This window comes from Ammodytes marinus (assembly GCF_949987685.1).
Source record: "Ammodytes marinus genome assembly, chromosome: 12".
NCBI lineage: Eukaryota > Metazoa > Chordata > Actinopteri > Uranoscopiformes > Ammodytidae > Ammodytes > Ammodytes marinus.
In genome coordinates, this window is record NC_137216.1 from 15,156,170 (window position 1) to 15,174,297 (window position 18,128).

General features: G+C 40.3%; 1 protein-coding gene across 2 annotated transcripts in view; it reads left to right on the plus strand.

Annotated features, from left to right (window-relative positions):
- The window catches only part of LOC307258937 (uncharacterized protein), an 18,938-nt gene extending 2,531 nt beyond the window's left edge, over positions 1-16,407 (plus strand). Inside the window, exons 2-12 of one of the 2 annotated variants that reach the window (XM_080038622.1) lie at positions 3,580-3,686; positions 4,243-4,435; positions 4,941-5,050; positions 5,147-5,291; positions 5,863-5,898; positions 8,141-8,212; positions 9,482-9,508; positions 10,096-10,116; positions 12,131-12,247; positions 13,132-13,191; positions 13,336-16,407. In XM_080038622.1, the coding sequence (XP_079894748.1) occupies positions 3,580-3,686; positions 4,243-4,435; positions 4,941-5,050; positions 5,147-5,291; positions 5,863-5,898; positions 8,141-8,212; positions 9,482-9,508; positions 10,096-10,116; positions 12,131-12,247; positions 13,132-13,191; positions 13,336-13,364 (917 nt within the window). In that variant the 3' untranslated portion in view covers positions 13,365-16,407. The remainder of the gene's footprint in view (positions 1-3,579; positions 3,687-4,242; positions 4,436-4,940; positions 5,051-5,146; positions 5,292-5,862; positions 5,899-8,140; positions 8,213-9,481; positions 9,509-10,095; positions 10,117-12,130; positions 12,248-13,131; positions 13,192-13,335) is intronic. The other variant, XM_080038623.1, reaches the window with a different exon arrangement.
- The last annotated feature ends 1,721 nt before the right edge of the window (positions 16,408-18,128 follow it).

Sequence of the window (18,128 nt, forward strand, 5' to 3'; positions counted from 1 at the left end):
GCACCATTACAGCACTTCAAATTCAACAGTGTGAGAAACATGATATAACCCTTCAAGTGCATTCTTCATGCTCTACTGGCTCCTTTCATAGGAGCTGCCCAACATGATGAAACCTGCCAAAAGTGCTTACTTATTTAGCATTAAATGTTAATTGTTCATTTTTTAAAATTGTCTTATGAATTTTCGGTCATATTTTGCGATCTTGCTGATTCATTACGTGGTTGTGTCTTTGTTTGTGTTTGGGATTTAAAAGTGCCGCTTGCTGGCACATAAAGAAGAAGGAAATGGAAAGGAATTTTCATCATGATAGGAACTAATGAAGAGTGTGTGTCAGTGTCTCAGACAATTTATTTGCCAATGACAACAACCGATTAAAGCTGCACTTAAGATCCGTATCCACAGTTCATTCAATAGGGGTGAAAATCATGCATTACTCTTTTTTTTGTGGCATACATTTAAACCCTATTAAAGAATTGAGACATTTCCCGTATGTTACCAGCCACAATTCACCACATAGACTTATGCTCACTTAATTTTAGGTGGATTTTGCATTGATTTTCTGTTTTTATTATTGACACAATCAGAGAGGTATCATTTGAACTGTGTGTTTAACATTGAAGGTGTAGTTTGCAACTGGACTGCTTTATACTGAGAAGTGGTTCTCATGTTTTACCCACCCCATTTACTAACATGAGGAGGGGAGAATATTAGAAACACATTTCTTAGATAATGCAGTCCAGAACAACACCACCACACAACCACTTCTGTAGTAAACATGTTGTTGATTGAACACCTTTTTGGAAAGTTCTAACAAAAGCTGGCCATTATCCTTTTTGTAAAGTTAGACTATGTTGCAACACTTTTTTTTATGGACTCACAGCCAATACAGATGGGAGTGTAGTGGTCGGTATATCAAGCCACTTGAGCTATTGAGTGGTGAAAGAACACAATGTTACTGACAGTATGATGTTTCCCCACATGCGTGAACTGGTTCAACTTAATACTTCTATGGGGACCTTTTCGCAGTCTCACACTGCACATGCTGTACAGTCCCTTATAGCGTGCAGCCGAGTCAAAGACACACAGATGACTCATCAGCCTCAAGGGGGAAAGTAGTGGCTGGGAAACAAAGTGAGTAAAGAGTTTGGGAGAGAGAGAGAGAGAGAGAGAGAGAGAGAGAGAGGGGAAAGGCGGGAGACAGCCGAAGAGGATAGAAAGGGAAGGAGGGAGAGAGACTTGGATGTGCAACAGTTTGTTGCTGCCCAACTAATGCAAAACAGGACACTGCTTACTCAAGAGTGTTAGATTATATGTTAACTTGCCTGTGCCCATTAACTGGTCGTGTGTGTGTGTGTGTGTGTGTGTGTGTGTGTGTGTGTGTGTGTGTGTGTGTGTGTGTGTGTGTGTGTGTGTGTGTGTGTGTGTGTGTGTGTGTGTGTGTGTGTGTGTGTGTGTGTGTGTGTGTGTGTGTGTGTGTGTGTGTGTGTGTGTGTGTGTGTGTGTGTGTGTGAACATGTGGAGTTTGTACTTTGTACGCCTGCCTGCATGTATGTCTGTCTACACATACGTGTGTGTGTTGGTAGGGCGGGGGTGGGGGTGTGTGTGTGTGTATAGGAGTATGTTTTGTTCCGGAGGTAGTTTAAAGAGGAAGTGGCAAACTGATAGATGGGAACATAATGTTCTATGGAGGGGTGAGAAAGAGGGGGGGGGGAGGGAAAGGCCACTACATACACACTATTTAAAATATCACACGTGCATGTGAGCACAATGCCATGAAAATATGTGCCCACTCATTTCCATGTCCACTGTATGTGAAAACATAAACACAAACTCACATATTCACATGCAATCATGCACGCACACATCCACAGAGACCCTGCTCCAAATGTTGGCAGGAAGTCAGTTTTCTATTGTTTTAAGCCTTCACCGGTGATGGACATCCAGATCTATGCATCTAAACTATGTACTGGCCTGCCATGGAACATCTTTGATAAAGACAGTTATTTCCAAGGAAGTCTTGAAGATAATGTAACAGAAACACCCACGCACTCCTCACCTGTGTCTAGTCACGCATGTAGCTTTCAAATGCCTTGTGATTCTCAGTGAAACATTGACATCATCTATGTTAAACTAATGTTTATCTTGGATGCTATGTTGGTAAAGTGACATTCCATGAGACAACATAGGTTTAGAGAAACTAAGAGCGCCTGTTTTTATCAATGTCAGTGAACAGGCGTCTGTGCATGAGTGGCTGCATGTCTCATGTGCATGTGATGTGTGTGTGTGTTTTCTTTAGGCGTATGAATGTGTGTTTGAGTGAAGCCAGGTTGTCACCAAGCACTGCTATCCCCCGGGGCAATGTACGTTTGAGATGGAAATACTTGTGTTCCTGCCCCTCTCCTTCAAGGCTTCACCGACTTTACCGATAGCATCTCACTTGGCAGTCGTAATGATCCCTCATTGAAAACTGGCTTGGGAATGAGCAGCTGCTTAAAGAAAGATGAATTATTTTCTGAGAGCATGTTAAAAAAGATAGTTATGGCAATGGACAGCAAAGCCCCTGATAATCTTACTAATTTCTAATATGTTTGCATTTTTCAATCTCTAGTTATTCTTAGAAGGTGTTTGCACCTGTCCTGCCTTCTATCACTGTACTACCTGTGTCAGTCTATTGTCTTAACTGTTTTGCCAGCAGCAAGCAAGCAGAGCATCTTTCATTCTACAACAGCGGAATCTCACAGCCGCTTTGTTAAACACACACCCACACCATGCTCCCCATCGCACAGAGTGAAAACTGTACTCAGTAGCACAGAGTTGAAACACCAGCTCTGAGGTCCAGACTCCATATAATGTTGAGGCCAGTCAGTTGTTGTCACCATGTCTGTCATCTAGTTGTGGCTTCGAGCATTACCATCCGGGACCAATCAGACCAGGGTGCGGCTCTGTGTGTGTGTGTGTGTGTGTGTGTGTGTGTGTGTGTGTGTGTGTGTGTGTGTGTGTGTGTGTGCGCGTGTGTATGTGTTTGTGTGCGTGTGTGTGTGTGTGTGTGCGTGTGTGTGTGTGTTTGTCAGCGGTGATGGTAATGTAAGAGAATTGTTGTTGAATCCACAACATCGTAACGACATTTCAGACGGATGATTTCTATGCTTTTAAATGATAACAGATGGATTTAGGCGTGTAGTTTTTAATTACCGACGATGACACTAATCACCGCCAGTCTCATGTTCTGTTGCTTCTAATCAGGGCTAAAGTTCTGATATTTCAGCTTTTTTTGTGACGAAATAATGGTCAATGTAGTCACTTTTATGGTTGTTTCAAAGGCAGGAGTGAGCTCCTTTGAGACGCTGAAACGGGTTGCCATGTCCGCCTCCTTTTCTTTCTTTTGAAAAAGAAAATGATAGTTGTACAGGCAGTCAGTCCCTCGTGTGATATTTATTAAGGCACCAGAGTTTTTTTGGACAGCCCTGTATTTTTCCTCCCTCTTTTTGAAATTGATGTGTTCCAGTATTCATTGCTTCACTGGAAGTGTGTGCGCTTTTTTTTTCTCATTCTTCTTTTTCTTCCCACACCTCTGTGCAGATGATGTAGCCGATACGGAGGAGGCAGCAGCTTCTGGGACTCCGGCCCCTGAAGCAAACGCCGAGCCAGAGGTCAACGGGGAACCAGAGAGCGAAGAGACAGCAGAGGTGAAGAATGGAAATATAGTGTTGGTTGGTTCATTTGGCTTGATGTGTGGTGTAATAAAATAAAAAGTTTGAAAAAGGTGATATAAGTGCAGGTTCGGATAATGTTTGGCGATTATACTGTAGTTCCAAACCTTTTTTTCCCCCAATGTTTTGGTTAGCGTGACACACTTTCGATAAACACACGATAAATACATATCCATAAATCTGCACGTCCCCCCTGTTCAGCTCTGGGACACCTGAATCATTCAGGGTTCATGCAGGGCTCAATGAGGTCTGCATACAATCTATCTAAATATCCTACGAAGTAAATCTTGGTCAGGTGTAGAAATTGCTATGTAAAATCATTGACATTTATGCTAATTCAGCAGAGCTTCATTCACCCTGGAAGTCAGGTGTGAAAGAAAGTGACGTTGAACCAATAACAAATAAACTAAAGCGAACTTACCACCATCCACACGAGGGGTTAAGGCGTTTGTTTCTCTGTCCAAACTTTATAATGCGAACGGAATTCAAAAGACTTAATGTATGTATATTGTATATTGTGCCCCCAATGTAGGAAATACCATTACCGGAAAGTGAACCTGAGCCTGAGCCCGCTACTGATGCCCACCCAGCAGCAGAGGATGAAGAGCCAGAGGTTGCTGCAGGCGGAGACGCAGAACCAACGCCTGCCGCTGACGCAGAGGAAGAGGCTGAGACTCCAGCAGCAGCAGCAGACACTGAGGAGGAAGCAGCTGCACCAACACCCGGTAATTAACAGGAGTTTAAATACGTACAATGAAAACTAATAATGAAACATTGTTCTGTGTGTTGTTGTTCAAGATGATTATTCCGACACAAATAGAAACACTGTAAATTTCATCGCTTCCTCTTATTTTACATTTTACATTTGCCAATTTGCCAATTTAGGCATTTTGCAACAAAAAAAGTGGGCTCATAGTGTTTTACAGTGAGAGGAAACAGCTGATTCTAGTGTGTTGAACAGATCTACTCAGTCACTCTAATCTATTGATTCAACCCATCCCACACCAGGGGCCTCATAATAAAGCTTTACAAAACAGGGCCCTCTTAGTTCTGCATTATTTTGTTCCTTGAATTCACCCTTTACAGGTACTACCTATATACTCCCTCCAGTCACCTTGTCAACGTGTGAATGTGTAAATACATGTTCAACCTCTCTGGCTTTGGTTGTAACCTGCATTAACCAGTGAACTAATAGCCGCCTCCTCTCTGTTCCCCCCTCGTTGTGCTCAGAGCCTGCAGTTGATCCAGAGGTTGCAGATCCAGAAGCTGAGCAACCAACAGCCGAAGGAGAAGATGAAACTACCTCAGAGACCCATGATGCAACATTGGCTCCGATTGCCGTCAGTCACTGTTTATAAAAAAGCCTTTTACAACATTCAGTTCAAATGCTGTTTACCCAGAGCATTTCAATATGGTATATAATATATCTTTAACAGGATGGCGCTGATGACGAGGCAACAGATCCAGCATTGGCAGACACTACGGAAGCACCAACCGACCCAGGTGTTGACGCAGGCCCAGCAGATCCCGTTGTTCCTTTGGACAAAAAAGTAGAACAAGTGGAGGAGCATATCCCTGCAGGTAAGAATATGGCTGCTCAATATCTCATGCACTCAATGAAAGAAAAGGCAAAGAGTATCCCAGTGTCACTGATACACATGGCATCAAGAACTTCCATTGTTGGTCCCATGTTGTTGTTGTTGTTGTTGTTTTTAGTTTTTTACCCTGGTTTCAGATTTGTCCACTGAGACAGTTGGTAAAAATGTATAATGCTACATACTAGGGCATTTAGGAAAGAGTATGTAACTTGTAGGTTTGTATATGTTAAAAGTACAGACATATAGAGTTAAAACGCAAGCTGATCTCACCTCTGTAGCAAGGAGAAACTGTAGAAACTGTTTTATAAAACATGGCATGTAGTGTCTTATCTACGCATCTGCTCTAACGTGAATTATTTAATATTTTAGATGAGAGAAGTATATTTTTTAGATGAGTAAACAACAGCCTTTCTGCTACTGTAATTGTATTAAAGTTCTGAGGAACAGATTACTGTTACACAACTGTACTGATGTGAATTAGTCTTTTGCCTTGTCCATTTTACAAAGTATATTTTTCATAAAATCATGACTATGCTTTCCGTCTTTGCCATCAGTTAAAGAGGAGCTTGAACAACCTAAAGTGAATCCAGGTAAAACCTTTTTCTTTTTTTTTTCTTTTCATTCTTCTCTTGTCTGTCAAATTACTCCACACGGTACAATGTACAGTCTTCAATCATTATTAAATCATGCTGGTGCCAAGTCTTTCTTTAGTTAAACAAATTACCAAAGCCCAACGCAAATAATTGTTCGGTTTGACTCAGCATGACTCAGTTCTTTTTATCTTGCAAGGCCCCTCTAGGACAAAAGAGTTGAAACCAATTAATTATCAGCAACAATTGTTCCACAAAGACCCTGACCTGTTTTTGCTTGGAGCAGATGGAATTGTTAAAAAAGAATCCAGCATAGCAGCATTTGAAACAAACATTACGAAAATGGATAGTGAAGGGACAATAGCTGGAAAATCACAATGCAGTATTATGTTGGGAGAGACCAGGTTTAAAGCCTATAGCTCTGTGTGAATGGTGTTTTGAGTGAACTTGACTGAAGACTTCTGCTACAATAATTCATTGGACCGCAGGAATGCACATGCAATTGTCATCCTTTACTCATTCAAAAAAAATGTACATATCTTGCTTTCATGAGCTATATATGACGTCATTGTGCTGCAACTCCCTTTTCTCTGAACAAATCAATGGAAACCAGATGTGCTTTTTCTATCAGAAAAGCACAATTCACATAGGAAGGTTACGAGGTGGGATTCTGGCACACCCAGTTTTACCTCCTAAAAGAGCAGTGGTGTGGTTTGAGTAAGGGAACCTCCCATATGACCTCAGTGTTGGGAATATATCCTAATCAAGGTGTCACCCTCTGTTGTTTGAATTAAAGCTTATAATAATGATATTCTATCCATTGTTTCTCCTTCCTCAAACTTAAATTCGTGCTCTTTCTCTTCGTGTTAATTTCATGTTGACATTTCCTGCCCCAAGTAGTGTTGTTTTTGTTGTTTGTCCTTACCAGCCTTAGAGCAGGACATCCTCCTTTCCGTCGCTTTAAAAAAATAGACATTTTATGTTTGGCTGGTGGTCGTCAACGTCACGCTTAGTAATGTTAACAGCTTAAAGAAAGGCGTTGCCGTTGAGCGTCAAGGAAATGGTTGCTCTGGGAGATTTCTTCCATGTGATAACTGGCACATAAGGAACATTCTCCCCGGGCGGTGACGATAGTAAAAGAGTTCAGAAAGGGAAAGAGGGGATTCATTTTGGAGTAGAGAGAAAAGACAAGAGAAGAAAAGAGGGATGGGAGTACACACAAAGTACAGGTGCAAAAACAAAAGGAAAGCAATAAAGGGAGGAGAAGGGTTAATGGAAGGGTCACATGAACCGTAAAAAAACAGAAAGGAGGATCAGTGACTAGAATTAATCCAGAAGGGATGAGAGCATCAGAGTGAAACTTGGCTCCGAATATGGTTTCAACTCGACAGTCAAATGTTCATCTGTGACGAATAAAGGCTTTACAACGCTTTGAGTACGGCTCTTACTCACTTTCAATTGGTATCGGGATTGTTTTAGATGAAAGAACAGGATAATTAGATAATTGTGCCTATGAGCTGCAAAAAAAAAAATTATTAGCCCGATCCTAACTCGCCCTGCCCCGGCCGAAATAAAACACTCTGTACAATGAGTCACACGTGTTGTAGGCCTAGTAAGTCGCTCGGGTTTTCCCCCCAAATGAACTCAAGTCAAAAGAGTCAGGGCACGGTATTGTTCCTGACAGATCATATCCTCCTAATTGAAGTCAACACTGTCACACCCTCACAGCAGGTTAGTGTTTCAGAGGCCTTATGGAGGAAAACCTCTAGGGGACGTGGCGGACTGAACTGGAGCAGTGTTTCCATGATGGCTGATATTATTATTAAAAGGTGGAGTCAGCGATTCTGAAGAATGCTTGTTGTCAGAATCACTCTTCGTCAACATCAGTGAATATCTCCTCATGAGCAGCTACCTGTCTGTACAGTCTGTGTGCTGCAAGAAAGACAAATCTGGTGTTAATACACAGCGTAGACTCTGTAAACGGGTCTGTAAACAAAGGGGCCGTAGCTAGCAACAGGCACATTTACAGAGCCTTGGCTGTGTATGAACACTGGATTTTCTTCAGCGCACACACAGTACGGTGTATGAAGGGGTGGGAAACAGCTGGAAGATATATCCCTTTTGGGTGTGACAGTGAAAAGAAAGTATCCCTGCTGCTAGGATGGGATATTGCATTTCTGTCACCAATGAGTATAACATTTTTCTTTATGGATTTTTTTTTTCTTCTTTATTTCACATTTAGGATTTAACTTGGAAGATGCCCTGGAAGACAAGAGCCAAGATAAGCCAAAGAGCCGCAGTATTGAACAAGATGGTTAGTAACATTACTGCTGGTTTTATCATTGTAATCAATAACCTAAAGTAAAAAGCATGTGGGGATGGTGAGGTGTTGGTAGAATTTGACTTTCTTTCTAATTCCCACATCTCAAAGACGCCTTTTTTTGTATCACTCTTCATGCCATTGGAAACTCTCTGGAACAGTGAGATTAACCTTGTCTGTCACGTTGACTGGCGTTCTATGCAATCAGCAGCAAATCAATTCTAGGAAAAAAAAACCTTACGCCTTCTCTTACATAGAGGGTTCCACAAGAAAAATTGAAAAATGTTCAAATGCTATCAGGAATTGGACGGGATATTTCATATTATGTTAAATGTCGAATGTTGAAATCCTGGACTTAATTCATATGCAAATTACAACAACATGAGCTTGCGAAACCAGTCTTTGGAGAGCTATGAATCAAATCATTGAGGCAGCCATCTTTATGTATTGGCTCAGATCAAAACGACATAGTTAAACGTCTGCCAAATAGTTTGTTACACAATGTCACTTCAAGAGACCGCCTCATAAACTTGCGTGCAATTAGTAATTCTCCTTGTGCATATCTGCCAACATGGCAAATTCAGATTTAACGAGCATAGTTTCCATGACAATAGATTGAATTGACCTGTTTTACCACCTGAGATAAGATTCATTAGAGCTACCAAGCAGTTTGACAACACTTGCCCAGGCATTTATTTTCTCGGTTATTTTTACTAGCAGTCATCTTTCATTCTCCATCTTAAAAAGCTGATTCATCTCTTTCGGTATTAAGCGTTCTAATGTGGTGAAAGGTGCTCCTCTTAAGCGCCCTGTCATTAGCGGCTTTGTCAAGTTGAAGCAGGTAGAGAGAGGGCAGCCGTGACGTCACAGGCATATATAGACAGGCAGCGCAGCGGGAGATAACGGGCTTGTTTTGCATAATGGATTGAAGATCAAAGATGGAGACATGGAGGGTGTATACTTCCCTCACATAGTATTTAATCCCTCTGATATCATAAAAGCATCGCTATGAGAACAGGAGGGGAAATGTCACGCAAAGTTATTTGTGTTATGTGTGTTTCCAGACTGGATATAGGACAGAAACCCTAGACCTTGGATTGCCTCCTGGGTATAACTTACCACAAAGACAATCATCCTTATCTACGTCTCTGCCCTCTTTCTCGGTGTCGTGCATGCGTCGTTACCACCTCGCAACTTGAAGTGATAATGTCTTTTCCATCCATCCACCTTTAATCACTTGTCTCTATCTTTGTTTCTCTTTAGCACAAGCTGCTGGCGCCACAGGAGAAGGTAAGGCTTTCTTTTTTTCATGATCAAAATGTGCATAACAACCAAAGCAAAAAAAAGACAATCACACCACGCCATCTTCAGTCACATAGAGCAGTTAGCTTTTGCAGCCGCAGCTTACACAGTTCTTCTGACACATGATGGAACACACCGGATATTACTGGCATGCCACTGACAATAAAAACAGGATACAGGACTCAGGGGAAAATGCCTCTCTCCTATTGTTTTAGTTCAAACAATGTTTGAAACTGACCTTGTTTTAGGAGTATTTTACCCTAAATTCCTCAAGTGTGGTCACGAAAGCTCTTCCGTAGTAATGAAGGAATAACTTCTGTTCCTGCTTCTCAAACTGGAACTTGAACACACTACAAGGACAGACCCATGTCGGTGCCCGTTTATACAAGCAGTTCCTCGTGTCACATTAGTATTCAACTACCATTGTGTTCGAATGCATTTCACCTGTGTTGAACACGTTCATTCTAGAGGTCTTTGTTCACTATCTAGCATAGGGCATGATTGTTAAACCGGTTTTGTAAAAGCTGCGGTATCAAGTTCCTAACTGTGTTTTGTGTGTCCTCTGTTCCAAACAGCAGACAAACCTGAAGCCCAAGGTGAGATATCTTTCCTGCTTTTTTTTTGTTTTGTTTTGACCGCATTGATAAACCCACCCATGCATTGCCCCAAACATACCTGCAGCAACGGGCATTCCCCTATTGTCTGGCGTCATGCGATAGACAGGTGTGGTTTTACAGCACCTGCTGCATGACATTTCCAACCTTTTTTCTTTTTTTTTACACTTTTTTCATACGTTCCTTTTAACTCCAAAAACGTCTCTTTGTATAATATCATTAATGCCATTTTCAGACTAAGGAGGCGCACTTAAGCAGTATAATTTAACCTGATGAATGAAAACTGGTTAAAGTCTCTGTATTATAGGGAAGACTAGTAGAACTTGGAAAAAAATATTGCATGACAGTCCACCACACACCTATAGCCACTTTTCATCATTGTGACTGTGTTTGTTTAAGTCTTAGAAGTCAGGGATCAATTCATCTATTCATCACATGGGACTGCATGATGGTAGAAAGTATATTTCAAAGTGTAGTTGTAACAGATGTAATACTTACAGTTATGGGTAAACAAGGGGGGGGAAAGGAAGAACAAAGATTAGCAAAAACATATTGAAAAGCTCTGCTGCAGCTGCCAGATTTTTCTCTGACCTCTGACATCAGCCGTATAGCATGAAGTCATAAGATAGGGGTTGTGGCCGCTGACCACATATGGTTCCCATAGATTTTCTTTCTCATAGTGCATATTGTCGGTCAGTTTGTGTGTGTGTGTGTGTGTGTCTGTGTGTGTGTGTGTGTGTGTGTGTGTGTGTGTGTGTGTGTAATCCCGTGTTCATCTGACCTATTTACACCAGACAAACTGGTGTGTCTATGTTGTGTGCTTTTCGTGTGTGTGTGCTTTTGTGCGCGTTCATGTTCATGCATGTCTACCCCCAGCTTTACTTCCCTTTAAAATGTAACTTCAGTTTCCCGTTTTATTCCACATAATTTGACTGACTCATTCCCTTTTTTTTCTATTTACTTTGTATCATGCGACTTCTCTGACTCATGCCACTCCCATGTTTTTCTCACCTTTTCATTTTGCTTATCAATGGAAGTTGTTGACTCATCCACATTACTCCAAAACTAGATTATCTCCATCATCTTTCTATTGACACTTTAGTTTATCCTACTGCCATGAGCTTTAGCAGTATAATATAGCAATTGAATGTATACAACATCATTTTGCCCCAGATCACTTGGAGATGCACCCACATCAAACCTTGAATACTGTGCATAGTACATATGTAACATAAAGTTAAATCATCTTTCTTACATTTTATCAACAAGAAGGAATACTTATCACACATATTTGTATGTACTGTAGGTTATGTAAAGGTAACATAGAGTATTCCTTTCTCATGTTATATTATACAATGACATACCATTATTTGCTGTTAATACTTCGTTATTTTAAAAAAAAATTTGGGGGTGATTTATAATGTTATTTAACTCATATTTAGCCATCATTTCTATGGTCATGCACTGTATGTATGTATGTGTACATTGTGTTCCTTCAAAAGGCCGTGAGAGAGGTAGTACTGTATGTACAGTATGCTATGACACAGCATGAAAACTATTCTGTATCGGTGTTGTCATAGTAACTGGGTTACAGGTGCAGACAGATTCATGGTGACGCTGTGAACGTTTTTCCGGTGCTTAATTATAGGATAGGCGAGTGAAATGGGATCAGGAAAACACACAGACACACACACACACACACACACACACACACAGACGCACAGACTCACACATGCATACAATGTCATTTGACGAGCTTCGCTGCTGAGCTGCCATTCAACCTTTCAACGGCTAAGTGGCACCCAGTGGCGAGGCTCAACATTACAATCTCCAGGTGTCACAGTGACATTCAAAACACGCTCAAACATATACTGTGTGTTCAGAGTACAAACACTATTCTTAAATGAAATTGAGTTGACAGAGTTGAATACACATCTGCAGCTCTGATGGACCGGTGTCAATTATCTTTTGTTATTGTTTATTTTTTTCCCCACAGTGTCCAACTCCGGCTCTGTAGCAGGCATCCTGTGTGGTCTGGCTGTGGCTTTAGTGGGAGCAGCTGCTGGCTACTTCTCCTATCAGAAGAAAAAACTGTGCTTCAAAAACCGACAGGGTAACTATCCTGCTGACTAATTAACCAACAACATCAGAAAGACATCATGCCTTGACAGCTGCAAGTAAGGCTTGAAACTGTTTTTGAAACTGGCCTACAGCACTTATACAAGAAATTCCTTTTAGACCAGAGTTTCTTCAACACATACCTGCAGGCCTGTCCTTTTTCAGTCTGGATATCACAAGCTTTGGAGGTTATCAGTCTTTTTCTTTGAGACATAGCAGACTCAGCTGTATCCCCTTGAGAAGTATCGTCAATTACAGTCAGCCCTCACACACCCTGCATACCGATACTACCAATTCAGCAGAGTTTTCATTGACAGTCAACATGAGCAAAAGGCTATTCAGTTTAGGCAATGTAGGGCATACGTCAGACTCAGAATAAGGATTATACCTTTATGTGTTTATATTAATTGCCAGTGTTTATCGCTTTTTCCAAACTTTGGATAAACAGTACTTGTAGAAATCCATTTATCTTATTTATCTTTCCTTATCTTATGAAAACAGCTTGGTCAGTTTTTATGAATATGAATGATTCTCCCTCGGCGGTAGAGAGTAAGTATTGACGATGGCCATATAATCAACATGTCCAGTCCAGAGCTGTTCCACTGATTATGAATGGGGAGGCCAGACTTGTCAGAAACAGAGGCATTGAGCTTTTTACACCAGAAAAAATATACTGAGCAATAAGTGCTGAGAAATATCAGCGTCCTCCGAAACTCCTTCTGGGTGTTTTCACTTTTATACACTTCCATCATTTATCATCAGTTGGGGAAATGTTTGTCGAGTACAAACAGACATGTGATGACTTGTCTGTTTCATTTGGTTTGTCCTTTTAGTTTTTCACTTTTGCATCTATCTAAATCTGTCAATCTCTTTGATCAGAAGCAGATCCAGAGGCTGCACGCAAAGCCGATGCAGCAGAGGCTCAGGCAGATCCCCAGGGTACGACACAGAACACACACACACACACACACACATACACACACAACACACACACAGAAAAAAACACACACACACAAATGCATTTTCAGAGGATACAAACACACACAGTACCCTTAACACCACATTTTTGTTTTCTTTTTGCAGTCCTTAGCACCCTGCTGAACTCCTCCTAGACCAGCAATGATCACATGACTGCCTGGACCAACAGCTGGCAAGCAAAGTGGCAATCTCACTGTCCGGCTCTACGTATCTTCTGTGGAGCTAAATTACTGTGAGGCCCCATAGCAGGGCTGTGTGTGTGTGTGTGTGTGTGTGTGTGTGTGTGTGTGTGTGTGTGTGTGTGTGTGTGTGTGTGTGTGTGTGTGTGTGTGTGCACGTGTGTGTGTGTGTGCGCGTGTGTGTGTGTTTGTGTGTGTGTGTGTGTGTTTGCATGTGTGTGCGTGTGTAGGTGTGTGTGTGTGTGTGTGTGTGTGTGCATAAATGTGTGGGGAAATTAGTTAAGTAGGAAAAAGCAAGTAGCCTAAATATATGTGATCCCTAGGGCTTTTAAGATTGTTGTAACAGAGAAATTTATTAAAATGATTGGGGACATTTTTCCTTTAAACCAAATTCAACCACTTTTTGTAAGAGAGAGTGAGAGATAAAATCTAAAATAAAACGATCAATGGCCATGAGATGGCTAAATAAAGAAATTTACATTGTATTTGATTTTTATGGTGACCATCCAGCCCTTGTAATTCAGTGTGAATATAGTGACAGATATTGATGTTGTGGACGTTTAACTTTGTACTGAATTCTTACAAGCGGATTTAGTTAGCCAGTTCCGTCATTGTTTGAGCCATCCATATCTACTGGCAACCTGTCACTTCATTAGAGGCTTTTTTTCCCCCAACAATGTCTGCACAACAAATGCAGCATACGTAGATGTATAACAGGGGGCTTCACTACCACTGTAATTCCTGAATTCTGGTTAGTAAAATAAGTACAGGTTTATAATTCTAAAATTCTGGGCATGCTGTTAAGTGGTCCAATGTTTTTCCAGTGGGCCACTGATGTCAATGTATGCACATGGGAGTGTGTTTGTGTTTTTTGATTGGTGAAGGGGCTTAGTTTTAAAATCTCTTTGGGTGACCACCACTTCTCCTCAGTAAATTCAGTGGATATTATTTAAAATTCCAATTAAACACAACCAGATTTAAATAGGTGTTGATTAAAGTATCCAAAACATGTTGATTTATCAGACAATATTTTACTTTGATCATTTAGAGAATATATAGAGTATGTATTTTTTAAATCTACTGAGATGAGTTGAAGTGACAGTCTTACCCAACCCTGTTTCTGTCAATGGATGAATGTTCACCCGATATGGACAAATTCAAAAAGTCATGTAGTCGTGTATTAGACATTGTTCTGGTGTAGTGTGTGTCAGTTTAGTTGTGATTCAGTCATTTTCCTCTATAGTGCCTTTCACTGACACAGCCTGGCTTGACCAATCTGCAGACAACATACAAAGAGTGCTGGGGAAGTAAAAGTGAAAAACAGGCAAAATTGTAGATGAATGTATTGACGCATACATTTAGAAAGAAAATTGTGGAATGTGTGATCTTAATTGATTGGTTAAAGTATCATTTTAGTGGTTGAACAGCCTCCCCGTTTACTGCTCATGTGAAACTGTTACACATTTGTACATTATTGTAACAGCTGCTGTATATCTGTTCACAATGGGCCAGTTTGCTGTTTTATTTCCAGTACTTAAAAAAAAAACTACTATTACATTCCAAACTGTCTTCATTCATTTCAGCTTCACAACTCTCCCCATAGTGTGTCTCTTTATTTGTGCAAGCCAGTTGCTGTCACAGTGTTTTTGTATCATTCACATTACCATTGACCTGTGACTTTTATAGGAATTTTTACATTTAGCGGTGGTGCCTCAGACCTTACACAGTCTTTAGTCAACTTGTGCTGTGGAATTTTTGTGATTATTAATGTGAAATGCCTCGGAAGCAACGCTACTGCATCGGAAAATAAACAAAAACAGCCCAACGGTTTTTTTTTTTTGCTTTATTTTGCCGCTGTAGCACAAAACAATATAAACGTTGAATGTTTTTTCGTTGCCTTGCAGTTTTGTACTTGTTCTGCTCCCTTTAAACTTTGATATAAGGTTGTAGAGGTTGCATAGTGCTGCAGTTCATGTCAAGTGTGTTACTTGTAAAGCACCATAGCTGCAATACTGGACAGAGACTGTTGCTAACAGCCTAGCCTAAAGCTGAGAAATATTAATAGTCTGTGATGTCATATATCCATTCATCTTTCAAAACAAACTGTGGGCTGGATGCCAGATCAAAGCTCTGTTTGAAATGCCTTCTTATCCTGTAATCACTGATATCCCTTCAAGATTCTCTTGACATGTTGAAACCGAGTGGATAATGTCTTTGAAATCTATTACCACATCCACTACAATGGCATGCAGTGATAATGCACACACTACCCGTTAAATAATAGTACAAGCTTTCAGACGTAGCCACTGATGCCTTCAAAACCTCACATTTAAATGCAGTAGCCTTTTTGCAATGGGAATCGATAGAGGCACTCTGCTGTACTGCAGTGCACATTCAGAAACATGGGACTGATTTGATGTTAAGGGCAACAACAATAAATCCCTTACTGTTATCAAGGAAACCTTGTGTTTTGAACATCATGGTCCACTCTACATTATGTCCCAAGCGGTCACATTTCTTGTAAAAGAAAACAAGTGTTCGGAGCATTGCCTCCAAACCAGAATGTAAACTAAGGAAATGGTAGACTTGAAGTGCACTTTCCAGATAATGCTATAGGGCATCAATCAAGGGCACTGACCAGGCCTGCCTTACTGCGCCTCTCGATCATTCCAGAGAGGAGAACAAAGAACAATGGAAAGAGTAATGGAAAGAAGGATTGAAACTAGCAGTGATGTTTCGCAGGTGATCTTAATAACACAATCTGTACGGGAGAAGCACTTTCCTATCCTGTATCTTGATTCATTAAACATATTTAGACAATTCATTTTTTTGATTTAGACTAGTGATTATTCCTGTATTTAAATACGCTGTGTTTTGATTTTGTGTAGGAACATGTCTTCTTCTTCTTCATGTTGTTGTCATCTGGCACTTTGTGTTGTTCTTCTGGAATTGTGTAAATAATGTTTGAGGAGTCAATTAAACCCTTTTTTTCGTGGGACTTGGTGTTTTTATTTTCACTTCCAAATAACTGTGTCTTGAGACTTCTTTTATTTATTTCTATAATATCACATTTGAAATATTTAAACTCATACATCATGACACAATCACAGTAGGTCAACAGTGTGCTTCCTGCTTCTCTGATTTCAGAGACTACGGGTATTGTTATGGTTAAGATACAGATAACACAGTACAGTACATACATGATTCATAGTTGTTTCCATAGATAGAAAAACACAATGTAAAGTTTGTTCAGCTGTGTGTGCATGCCTCTCTCTCTCTCTCTCTCTCTCTCTCTCTCTCTCTCTCTCTCTCTCTCTCTCTCTCTGTGTTACTTCATTCAGTTTCTGTAAGCTTTCGAAATAGTTCAGGTATCATAAGACATGACGTGAAACGCTCAATATGTCAGGTATTTAGTGTACAGAGTTTGGAGCTATAATATGAATGATGGATGTTGACACAGGTCTGCACACTGTTAGCCCTTGCTGTAAACGCTACAGTTAATTACCAGAAAATGCCCAGTAAAATACTTTTAAAACATTTTACAGTATGAAACTGTAACATGCAATGCACCATGGGAAATGTATAATAAACTACAGTTATTTACTGTATAATTTAAAAATGTGGTAGGATACTGTTTTCCTGCAATGCACCATGGGAAATTTCTAATAAACTACAGTTATTTACTGTATAATTAAAAAATGTGGTAGGATACTGTTTTCCTGTAATGCATTATGGGTACACACATACAGTACAGTAATTTACAACACTATTTACAGTAAGCAACCAATGTATGCATGTTCTAGAACTTTCTTCTACAGATGCTGCATTCAGAAAAAACGGTCAATTGGAATTGTATTACTTCCCAGTAAAGCAAAAACATTATCTATTATTATATTAGCTGTAGTGTTCTTTTGTAACACACATTCAAACCAGCGTGGTGATGTTAAGAATTTAAAAAAAAGAAGAACAAGAAGGTGTTTGGCTTTAAAACAGCCTTTTGGGCTTCCTTTTGTAGCCTACATAACCCACATTGAGATCAATTTGGATACGTGCTGATTTAAAATGAAAATTAAGTTATCAGTGGTAAAATAGGCTCTTTGGCACTGACATTGTAGCCTACTGGCGGACATTCATTACAAACCATTACAAACACTTGATGTCTCTGTAATGGAAAGAAAGTGTCTCACATTCCCTGTGTCCCTGAACGCAGCATAACCGTTGCGCGAAATAACTAGATGGAGAAGGAGACGAAGAACTTGATCCTCAAAAGTCTCTCAAATGTCTCCAGTGAGATGGCTGGAAGCATACAACAAAACCCACAGTAAGTTTTGAATATTTTATCGGCTGACGAGATTATTCGTATAATTAACGCTCTGTTAATTAACGCTCGGCGCAATGCGCAAATAGGGATTTCAGTGATTGTTTTCCATTGCTAAAGTCATATGTTGCGCTAGCATTAGCAAGGTAACAGTTGGTGTTAGCCAGGTTAACATTGTACTGCTGTTTAAAATGGTTTGTCGATGATAAATTGTGTTAACCATTTTAACTCACATGTTAACCGCATGCAGTGTTGGAGTTGGGTGCAAACATAGTTAGTAGGCTTTTTAAACTATTATTTCACTGGGGAATTTGAATGAGAAGTAGCATAGCAGGGTTGCTCTCTTTCTATATAGCCTAGCTAACTTTAAATTTGGGAGGGAAAAAGCTAACTTGTACACT